The 12,506-nt window shown below is 32.0% G+C and overlaps 1 protein-coding gene across 1 annotated transcript in view; it reads left to right on the top strand.

The window, feature by feature from the left end:
* Usp32 (Ubiquitin specific protease 32) overlaps positions 1 to 4,436 on the top strand; it is a 99,409-nt gene extending 94,973 nt beyond the window's left edge. The window contains exons 31-34 of the mRNA XM_067277936.1: positions 1,787 to 1,978; positions 2,045 to 2,599; positions 2,669 to 2,761; positions 2,841 to 4,436. Coding sequence (XP_067134037.1) covers positions 1,787 to 1,978; positions 2,045 to 2,599; positions 2,669 to 2,761; positions 2,841 to 3,011 — 1,011 coding nt within the window. The 3' untranslated portion in view covers positions 3,012 to 4,436. The remainder of the gene's footprint in view (positions 1 to 1,786; positions 1,979 to 2,044; positions 2,600 to 2,668; positions 2,762 to 2,840) is intronic.
* The last annotated feature ends 8,070 nt before the right edge of the window (positions 4,437 to 12,506 follow it).

Here is a 12,506-nt window from a genome sequence, read left to right as displayed (position 1 = left end):
AAAATACAGATTCTGAAAACGAAGAACCCAAAAAATTTCTCTACAGATTTCCTTAGTAAAAGTTTGGTAACGACAACTGAAATTGTTGATCAAATTGTCGCGAGTGATTCAGATTTTGAAAAGCAAAATGAGGAGTTTTGGATGTGATCTTCTGCTACCGACATTTGCTTAAAGAAAGAAAAAGCGACAAATGAAACTTCACGACTTTATTGCAAAAAACAAGAATTTCAGAAAAATCAGGACCTTTGTCACAAAAAATGAACTTTACATTTCTGTATGTATATGTTTATGTATATTATTATGCAAATTAATATAAAAATTACTTGAAATTAAAGTAAAATCTGTGTATTTTTGGACGTGTGTTCACCTATCCCTATTTACTCTGTCATTTAACGCTGTTTCGCTTAGCGCTTTGTCATCTAGGAACACATCCCCCACATTAAGTGAGGTCGTACTGTATAAAAGTTCAGATGTAAGAGTTAGTAATTTTTTATCAAATAAAGAAATACAGTAGAGACTCGTTAATCGGAACCTCCAGTAATCGGAACGATTTTCAGTCGGACTGTGTCGTGCTGAATCGAACATTTTTGATACTAAATTTACTTCTAAAGTATAATTTTCATGTTTTTATATTCTTCAATAAATTTATTTTGTTTGTACAAAATGCAGAAATAATTTTTAACGATACAATAGCCTCGATTATTATTATAAAAATTTCCGTTAGGCTTAAAATCGACGAAAATTCAACACGAAGCGACACGCAACGGAGAAAAATTTGAACATCGGACAGGTTAAAATATTTATTTGTACATAATCAGTAATCGGAACAAATCACTAATCTGAACAACCCCAGTCCCCAATTGATTCCGATTTTCGGTTCTCTACTGTGTATTAAAATTTTTTTGCCTCATATTCATCTGTAAGAAACTAGGATCAATTTAATTGTATTTAAACAGTTATGTCGATCCAGTTTGTATTTAATAATTTAAATACAAGTAACTTAAGCTAGAAAGTTAGTAGTGCTTTCATTCTATACCTGATAATGTACAAAAGGAGATATTAGAGTATAAATGTCATAACTCATTGCAATATTATATTGTGTTACCACAGAAAATAGAATTTAAGTATTATAAGTTAGACACAAAAATTATTTTTTAACTGCTTCATTTTATTAACTAGAAAAGAAATAAAATTTAAACTATAATCTTCAATAATTGAAACTTGGAAAAAATTTATTGCTTACTGCTAATTGAAATCATCTTTTTAATACTGTATTTGAGTTTTTTTTCATTGTAGGAACTCAAAAAAAAAAATAGTTATTTTAAAATTTAAGTTTTGTTAAATAAACTATGCATATTTTATTACCAAAACTATAATGTTTGGCAGCTGTGTTTTAGTGCAGTTCTGTATACAGTAACTGTCCATTTTAATACTACATCATAATGTTGCCTTAAAGGCATTTTGAATTTGACAAAGCTCATTTAAACTGATTACCATTAATATAACCAAAAATGTATATGTACTGATTAATTAATCTACACATTACTGTTGTTTTGGACTGTGAATATATTGAGATGCATCTATATTTAGGCAATTAGTAATAGATTAAAAATATGATAGATTCTGCTTATTTGTAGCCATTTGCTACATTTCTTTAGAATGTTACTGGATCTTAAAAAGATTTTTGAAGTATCCAGTATAGTTAGTACATAATAAAGTATTTTTTTTATCTCTTGAAAGTACTAATGAAAATAATTATTAAAAGTTATTATTAATTTGGCAATAGGTATTTATGGATCATAGGAGTGTAGAACAAACCAGAAGGCAGCAGACAGAACCTATTAATTTACATGATTGTCTTGAAGCTTTTACTAAAGAAGAAGAACTTGGAGAAGAAGAAAAATATTACTGTTCAAAATGCAAACAGCATCAGTTAGCTTCAAAAAAATTACAAATTTGGAGATTGCCACCCATTTTGGTAAATTTTATTAAGAAATTAGAAAATATTTAATCATTTCTATTTTAACGTCAAAATCTTTTTCAGATTGTTCATCTAAAACGTTTTCAATTGCTAAACGGTCGATGGGTAAAGTCACACAAAATAGTTCACTTTCCATTCCATCAATTTGATCCCACCGACTATCTGGGATCCGAACCAAAGAGTGCAGTAATGAACTGGAGGAAGCAGAGGCATAACAAAACACTTTCTCAGAGTAACAGAGATATAACTCTTATTACAAACTGTAATGATGATATAGCTTTAATGCAAAACAAAGACAGTGATGATATATTTCAAGTTCCACTGAATCAAAATTGCAATCAACATTCAATTAATGTTCCTAGTCAAGATAAGCTCATAACTTCATCCTTAAATTCTAAAAAAGATACAAATAAATTAATGAATGGTAGTGTGGTTTTTGAACATCCCTTAAGTGAAAAATACGAGAACAATAATTTGGATCTGGGTGAGAAATGCAAAGATCAAATGAATATCCATAACATAAAAAAACAGGAAGAAAACTTTCAGGATTATCATCAACATCAACTTCAAAGTGGATATGATCCATTAAGTTTAAAATATAAATTATATGCACTTGCAGTAAGTAATTAAAATGAAAACTTCCATGTTTTTAAGCAAACAATATCTAATTTTTCTGTTATATTCCAGTGTCATTCTGGCATTCTCGGAGGAGGACATTATATATGTTATGCTTGCAATCCTAACAATCGATGGTATTGCTATAACGACAGCAGTTGTAAGGTAAGAATTTTACCGTTAAATCAAGTCGTATTTTCGAAGTGCATTTGTTTTCATTTTAAGACATAAATGTCATTTCTAGGAATTAGAACTCGATCAGATAGATGCCAATTCGGCCTATATGCTGTTTTACGAACGAGAAGGCCTGGACTACGAATCGTACATGCCCGACGTGAGCGGACGACTTCCGGACATGAAAGAAATAGAAGACGAATTTGAAAACGATTTCAGGAAGATGTGTTCTATTCAATAAAAACAGTAACTGTTATTTTGGTGAATACAGGATGAAAGCCAAAAAAATTATAAATAAGAAAAATTTTTATAGTTGTGTGAAAATATTTGTGTATATAATTGCCAAAAATATGTCATTCCTAAATTGATTTTCTATTCATATTAATATTACTGCTTTAGAATCGATTTAGTAAAAAAATCTTTTTGTTAGGATTTGACATATCAGGGTCTGAGAAGCCATCACTGTGATTAGACAATATCTCACAGAAGAGAATTGTCTTGAATTATATACTGGTCATTGTTTTATCTTTATGTACAGAATTCATTATTGCCACAAAGTTGTATTCTCAATTAATTGATAACATGCTGATTATACAAGAGAAGTGGCAAGAAAAATATTCTAATTTACTCCATTATTTGTAAATTGAACATAAAAGTATTTATCATGATAAACATATTATTATTCACATTATGTAAAATTGCTTTAACATGTTTGCAAGACAATTTGGTTTGCTCATTAATATTGAAAAATATTTGGATAATCTTATAGTGCCATTCACTTGTATATTATTTTCTTTAAACACCAAACATTAGATTAAATCACTTTTTATCTTGTATAGTTTCTGTATATTATATACTGGATGAATCAGATAATTGTTTTGTACTGTATCAAGAATTAGAAAAAAATTAGACTTTTTCAACTATTGTAACTTGAAATGGATACCAACAAAATTATTACTTTTTTGTTAGAATGTGTACAGTTTTTGTATTTAAAACTTTTATCATTTCTTTAAAATATCTGTTATCAAAAAATTCAATTTTTGTGCAATGGTAAATGTTGAAAATTAGTCACTGCCTTCTTCTATATAGTACTAACTAAATTTACAATCACAAACTTTTGAAGATCCGTAGAGTAAAATTAGACGATCGAAGATGTTACCTTTTAAACATCTCGACTCTACATCTTCCTGTGTACATTAATACTGAGAGTGCATTTGTATAGTCGAACGTATGGCAGCAAGCGTCACGTAACTCTAAGTAAATCATTGCAATATATAAAGAGACCAAAGCTTTGTATTTCGTCCATTTATTTGTTCTCTAGATTTGTTTTATAAAGTTGTGCCCAAGTTTAATTTGCCATAGCAATGGAAAACAGAATGTGAATATGTTGATTTTTAAAGAAATTTGAATAAATGTTACTGGTTTTCCAAGAATCACCATCTCGTTATTTCAATTACAAAGACACTTGTATTATATTCAACTATTTATTTGAACTTAATTTTTCTATCGGCGAGCATTTATATGATGATGGATATCTTTTTAATTGGTACAAAAATATTCTTGTTTTCTAATATTGCAAATTTGACTCTGTTTGTGAAAATGTTGTAAAAGGACAACTTTTGATACATTGTCCTTGAAACGAAAAATATTAAAAAAATTCAATTGAGGTTTTTTATTTTAGTATTAACATAATTTATATGCAGAACTTTTAAAACAATAATTTGGAAATAAATTACTTTAATATCCCATAATTTATAAAGTTCAATTAGGTTGCTTGTACAGCCATCTTATTTCTTAAAATATAAAATTAATATACTGTATTTACATGATGATAGTATAATTTCATTTTATATAACACTACTCATTTTCTTAAATTATAACTCACTTTACGTCTTTTTGTAATTTATTAAATAATCAATTATGATAAAAACCTGTACCTCTGATGAAGATATTTTAATACTTGGATTGCTCAAAATGGCTTTAAATATTCGGAGGGCTTTTTTTTTACACAATGCTGACACACACATTCACAATTATTTTTATTTAAAAGAGCATCTTAAATACAGGGTGTACCTAAATGAAAACCCCGATTAGAAGTTTTTGTTACATCTTTCATGGTTTGTCTACAGTGACGTGGAATCGTATAAGATAAGCAACTCTCAAAGTTCATTTTGATCACACAGCATGGTATTTGTTCCACCATTCACTGCTAGAAGATGGCAATTAGATATGGCAACAGGTGAAGAGAAAGCATGCTGTGTGCTCGTATGAAATTCAATAAAAACCCAACAGCCGCAAAGACTTTGGCAATGGTACAAGGAATCCAAATAAAAAGTGTTAATATATTAAAGTAATTTATAATAAAACTAGTAGATGATCTGGCGTTGCCCAGGCAAAAAAATAACAACAAAGATTATTATTATTTCATACTTTAACCCTTCCTATTATATAAATCAAATACTATATAATATAACTATAAAGATTATTATGTGATAAATAATGGTTTATCACACCAAGTGACCAATCTAACACATTTTAAAAATTCTTGAAATTGTGTACAGGAATAAAGAATTTTTAAAATGTGTGAGATTGGTCACTCTGTATGATAAACCATTATGTAAGATAACCTTTGTAGTTACATAAATCAAATACTATGATAAAAAACATTAAAATGAAAATCATATAAAGAGTGGTTATTTAAGCTTACCATTTTTACGTTTATCACGATACCCAAATGGTATGAAATGGCATAATTTCATTGTTCGAGTAGACACCAACTGAAAATATATCTTAAACTCTTCCAGATAATATATTTTTCCTAATGTTAACTCTAAAAAACTGTACCATTCACTGCCAAATATCAAATGGTAATCTGCCAACCAATCAAATTTCTTGAAAAATAGACCAAATATTTAAACTCGGCACCCTCGAAGACCACTTAAAACATATTTTCTGCTTGCAGTTAACCTCATAGTATGTAATTTTCCTATTTGATTGCCACCATACCGTTGGTCCAATAGGAAGAAGAGACTGTTGTGCAAGAGCTCAAAGTAATTCGACCAAGAGTTGTCGTTCACCTCCTCGAAGAGAAGACAGTTAATGACTACTAATTAATATTGGGTTTGCTATTAATATTTGAAAAGTGATCTGTGTTGTAGGTTATAGCTTGTGATCAAAGTTGCTAACCTTAACATCCAAAAGACTGCACAACTTTTTTAAATAAAAAATCTTGTAAATGTGAGATTAATTGCTTTTATGTGATAATTAAGTATTTATATTTTGGAACCCATGTAGTTTATACATGGGAAGCATGTTTTTGTAAGTATCATGATTATAGAAAAATTATTGGGCTGTAATTTGAAAAAATTGTAGACCTGTAAATTCAGACTGTGGTCTCACTGCCTGTCTGTTCTTCCTGAATCTTGTGAAAACAGTTAGATAGATGAAAGTTGAGACCAAATATGGAAATCTAGGAGCAGATGAACCATATACAAACTTCCAATGCAAACTGGAAGTCACATTACCTCAATTTAAAATTTTTTTCTGAAAGGAGTTAGACAGGAAAAGTATGATGTACAGAAGCAAGATCACTACTAAAAGAATTGAAAACATTATTGCAATATCACAATAAATAATTGCTCATTAAAATTAGTTTGGTTTATTTGATTACAGCAACACAATGTGAGCAATCTGCCAAGATACAGTGTAGTACATAACCCTATTTTTGTAAAACAGTATTAGTACTTTTTTACATCATCTAAGGCTGTGGGTTCTCCATTTCTTGGGCTCTATGCATTTGCCTAACATGACTATTGGTTAGAATAGTCCTGGTCCTCTGCCAACAGCGATAATTAAAAAATTTCAACACCAAGGACTATGTTTTAAGTATTTTTTAAGGAGTTTAGAGAAAAGGAACATTGTTCTCTGCTGGCAGTAATGGGCAAAAAAATTTTTAACGTTGGTTTTAGCCTACAATAAAAGTTTGACCTGTGCTTTTTTAGTTCCCTGTACATTAGATAACCCATTTGTATAATCCATACAATTTTCAGCTTACTTTCCAACTACAGACATGTTTTTGTTTCAAACAGTGGCCATTATTCAGAGATTTGACAGTGTTATACAAATTGAATATAAGAAATTAACTGTTTTAATTTAAAATATTAAGAGTAAAGCTTTTTTGAGCTATATTTTAAAATAAATTTATTTGAAAATAAAACAATTTTAACAATAATCATAAAACAATAAAATTTCTTAAATTGTTTCAGAAGTAAATATCCAATTTGATGATACCCTACATTAATTAAACAAGTTTTTTCCTCTCTCTTTTAGTTTGATTTAATTAGAATTTTATAAAGATTTCATCAAAATTTAAAATAATATCAACTTTGTTGAAATTTGATGAATCAATTTTTCTTTATAACTATATAAATTATTATTTAATGCAGTTAAATGGTTAAAATTCTAAACAAGAAGAAATCTTTGACAAAATTCAATACCTACAGATATTGGATTAATGAATTAAATGATTTCTCATTTATTGCTTTTTATATGTGAATATTCTGTTCATTACATAAATAGTAATATTAGATGTATATTAATGCCATTTTATGAAAATATATTCGTTATTAATTCATGTTTTTGTTTTTATAATCTCTTAACTTTGAGAAATTATAGAATTTGGGAAAATCTAACACTGATATTGAAAATTTTCAAGTATGAATTTCTTAAATGAAATTGTAAACAGCTCTGTGATTAATAATTAGTAATAAATTTTAAGCTGTAGAATTAGGAAGAGAATGGCTTAATTATTCTAAAATGCATATTTGGTCTTTGAATAGCAGAGTATTCATCTATTACCCATCTCAATTATACATACAGTATCGTATATATTGGTAATATTTAAAAATCCAAAATATTTAAAATCTACAGTTAATGTTATACAAGATAACATCAACTTACATAAACTATATAATGTCATTTTTTAAAGTAAGAAAATGTAACATGACTTGATAGATTTTACTTCAACAGAATGGGGAAGTATTTTAAATATTTCTTTCAATACAATTTGTTAATAAACCGCTTTCTTATTCTATTGTGATTCTGAAGAGAAAGTAATTACAACTATTGTTTAGTAGAATTCTTGATGAAAATGTACAACACTGAGGAGAAAATTGTCCAATAAATCACAATGAAATATTAGTTAGTACTTAATTGACAAATTCTTATAACTCAAAAGTTAAATAATAAAATCTAACAATTACTTTTAAATGTTAATAATTATAATCTATATATAAAGAGTCAATATAATTTTTAATAAAATGTTTCAATCTCAAACATTAAAAACTGGTTTAGTACAATTCATTATTCTGTGAGAGTGACACGAATTTCATCAAAATTTCATTTTGTATAAAACATAATCAACTTCACAGACTATAGTTACATTTGTTATATACATAACTTTTAACTATAAATAAAATATTTTGAATTTCATTTATTTTTACATGTTTTCTCTATAATTAAAAATATGAGTGGATACAACTAGACGATTACAACCTTCAGTTTAATATTTAAAAAAAAAAAAATGACGACTCTGTAACAATAATATGAAATTTATCAATGAAACAAGTTAAACCACATTTTAGAAAATGTACAATTATTTTCAGTTTTATTAGAATATCATAATATACAAAAATGTATTGCTTTTGAGACTATTGCAATGGCTAAATCACATTAACATAAGCAATTGAGATTTAAAGAAATTTGTACTTTTCAATCATTACTGCAAACTAAACCAAAAATCGCCAGCAAAATTCTCAATTTTTTTGTACTCCGGGGACGCAACACATTTGTTTGATTTTATCCATTCTGTAAATAAATATCTTTCGACTTAAAAGAAATATACATAATTTATAATTTTAAAGTCCCGAAGAAATACCTAATCTAAATAAAATTTTACATTTTTCTAGTATTTAATGCAATGAATGGCTGTAGTTTGAAGAAAGAGGCAATACAACATTTGAGAATTCCTGGACATTGAAATTTCAAATATAAATGTACTTTTAAAAAATAACTTGTATTTTGCATGTTTCAAATAAAAACATGCCGTTAAGTACATAAAATATTTTATTTGAAAATCATTGATATTTATTATTACTATTACATTTTAAATTAACAAGATTTAATTTTTTTATTCTATCTTCTAAATATAATTTTAATCTTTTTAACAATCTGCTTATTTATTTCAAAAGTATAGACTGTCTGGCAGTTTTGTACATAGTCTATATTGGCACAGTTATTATTATTGTACAGCATAATAATTATATTAACACAGATGAATAAAAGAACACTTACATATAAACACAAATAACATGTGGCTCATAGTACTGACGTAGGGGAGAGCAGAAGTGAAAGTGCTAAAAACAACCAGCCAAGTATCCTTCAAATATTTGCTTAAAAAATGGCAGCATTTAATGATGAGTGACAAAAGATGTGGAAGATACTGGCATAAAATCGCATTATGGACTATAAAATATTTTGTAGAAATTAAAAATGATTATGATACACAAACAGTATCATTTAATATACTACAATAGAAAAGAATTGCATATTTTAATTTACTTGAATATATTTAATTGAACAATATTTGAATTTCTATCTTCCCCATTTTCAAGTTTTATAGAAATTTATATTTTTTGTCACCCTTTTATAATTTTTTTAATTCTGTATTTTGAGCATATCTAATAATCCATGCATTTTGAAAAAAATAAATGTTGCATCATAGTCATATTAAATGTTCTCTTTAAAGTTTGATATAAAGCAATTACATGGACATGAAATTAAGTTCTGATTCCAGTCCAGAAGGTCATCTGTTCGAATCCGGTTGTGGTCATGCACTTTTGCCCCTTCTGCACCTTGACATATACAGCCGCTTTTTGCCCAGAAATAGTTGGGCGCAGGGCATTGAGAGAGCCAAAACCACTCCTGCAATGCCTGCAAAGGACTGTCATGGGTGATAATGGGTTTGGCAGGTGGTGCTCGCAGAGGGCTCTGCTTCTGAGGGCTTTGTACTGGGCGTGGACGGGTGGGAGAGACTGTACATGGCTGGGAGCCTGGTGCATGTGGTGGCTGGTACACTGTAGAGGGAGGTGACTGATCTGCTCTCTCTGATACAAACACCCAGCAGAGAGCAGGAGCTGCTGAATGGCTATAGACTTGGGTGGCAGGGTTGTAGATGGTCTGGGTCTGGATGTGCAGTGAGTCTGGGCTGTGGCATGCATGTCTGGTCTCTGCAGGCAGGGTGCAGTTGGATCTGCAATGGTAAATGGCATGGTGTACATTCCTATGAGTGTGTTGATGATCGATGTGCAATTTACAGTTACCAGCCACTTGTAGACGCAGAGGAACACAAGGTAGCCGAGAAAGAGTGTGAAGACCACGAACAGCGAGATGGCGATGCACAAGTGTCATTTTGTACCTGAAGTATATCAGATTCCATATGGATATGATGTATCCCAGCATCATGCAGATGTGATGTGAATTCTGCCCAGTGCACAGGATGTCAAGCGGTAACTCAGTCACGCACGCGTAAACAGTGGGAGTAACTATGACTCTCTTAAGGTAGCCAAATGCCTCGTCATCTAATTAGCGTGCACACGAATGGAGCAACAAGATTTCCACTGTCCCTGTCTATGGTATTCGGGATGTATTGTTTTTATATTGATGTATGTTCTAGAGGTATTTTAATACTAACATGGGTGTCTATTATACCTTATTTTATGGTTTTTACTGGGGCGATATATATTTTTATATTATATATGGTTTTAATAGGGATTTATACAAGGTTTATGGGATATTTTTATGGTTTTTATGATTTATTGTTATATGTAGGGTTTTAGGTAGGTCTGGACGCACTGGTTTAGTGCTAGGTTTTATATATATAGTTATATATGGTTTTATTTATATTGTTTTTATGGTTTTAATTATATATATATATATTTATTTATTTATTTCAGGTTTTCCCCTCCTGCTCAGGGAAGACATACTGTGTCATTGGTATGCAACAGTGACCATAAACATCCTGCTGCATTTTTAACTATCTATATGGTGCATACATGGTGTTTGGCATGATCATACTATGTCAATAAAAATCAACATAGGTGACCTTATGGGTATGGTGCATAGGTCTAGTAGATAGTGGATGTGGTTTATTAAATCTGAGGGACTTGCTGGTACGCTCACGCAGGTACAGCAAGGGGTGGTGGCGGCAGGACCTGTAAGACAGGATGTCCCTGCCAGTAGTCTTGCAAACCTACAGCCAAGGGAACAGGCTTGGGATGCACAGCAGGGAAAGAAGACCCTGTTGAGCTTGACTCTAGCAAAGCCTGTGCGGCCATACGTGCGCTGCAGCAAGGTGGGGGATTTGCAAGGCCACTGGTTTGCATGGTGGCCACGGTGCTGACCTGGTGGGGAGTTTGACTGATTTCTGAGGCCAATTCCTACCAGTGCAGCAACTATGACTTCCTGTATGTTCTGCTCCACCATCTCCAGAGCCACCTTCCGTTTGCAGCCATATGCCAGAGGTTCATGCCTGCCTTCCTATTGTTCTTGCTTGAACAGGACCAAGACATGCTGGATCATGTCTTGGTCCTGCTCAAGCAAGGGATCCTGGAAGCAGCAGGGAAGTCAGAAAAATGGATGGGTAACTTTGGGAGAACCATTGGCTCTTGCATGCAAGAACTGGGCTTACATGGGGAATCTGACTGTTTAACAAAATACAGCATCATGCGGATGTGATGTGAATTCTGCCCAGTGCACAGGATGTCAAGCGGTAACTCAGTCATGCATACGTAAACAGTGGGAGTAACTATGACTCTCTCCAGTTCCTCACTAGTCCATTTGTCAGGATCCTGGAAGCAGTCATGGGCAGACACTCACTGAGCCAGGACCAGAGGCAAAGGTGTCTTGAGAACATCTTCGGCTTCATAAACTTCTCTGTCGAGATAAAATTCGATGAGGCCCAGACAGTCAGGATTGGGGTGGGCCAACATAGAGAATGAGGTGTTTCTAGGCTGTCTGAGGTGGATGTACTCGGAGAACATGCTGTGCATGGTAGATGATGTGCTTAGGAGCGGGTAGGTAGAGAGAAGCAGCAGCCTGGGTGACTGCAATGGAGGTGCAGCTGCAAGCACTGTGCGAGGGAGTAGCAGCTGTCTGCTGATGAAGATGTGCAAATGGCCCAAGTACAAGACTGTGGGTGTTGAGGCCGTGGATGTGGCGGGCCCCATAGTAGAGCACAAAAATGTGGTGGAGCTGATCACTGAAAAGAGGGCGGCAGAACCAGGGATTGCCAGACTGGAGAAGAGATTCCATGCCGAAGCAGCACTGCACCATATGGCCCCTGCCATCATGGCAGGGGCCACATGGTGCAGCGCAGGGAGGAGTGCACCGGACACTCTGCAGTCATAGCCAAGTTGTAGAGGGCGGTCATAAGAAGAGATTCCTATATAAGGAAACAGGCGCAGGTGCTCAACCGGTACAGAAGGCTGAAGGGAATCCTTCTGGTGACAAGGAAAGGCCCTTCCTCACTAACTAACCTCCCAGAGTTTATTTTCAGGATAGAGGACTCTATGGAATAATAAAAGGGATGGTATTGTTGCTAAACTGGCACTTTTTTGTTGCTGCTTGACTTTTTTCCTGCTTAGTGCAGGTGCTGTGCTGTGCTGTGCTGTCCATCCTG

The sequence above is a fragment of the Centruroides vittatus genome, unplaced genomic scaffold (genome assembly GCF_030686945.1).
Source record: "Centruroides vittatus isolate TY-2023 unplaced genomic scaffold, ASM3068694v2 contig_1168, whole genome shotgun sequence".
Classification (NCBI taxonomy): Eukaryota; Metazoa; Arthropoda; class Arachnida; order Scorpiones; family Buthidae; genus Centruroides; species Centruroides vittatus.
This window is presented reverse-complemented; position numbering and strand designations above follow the sequence as displayed.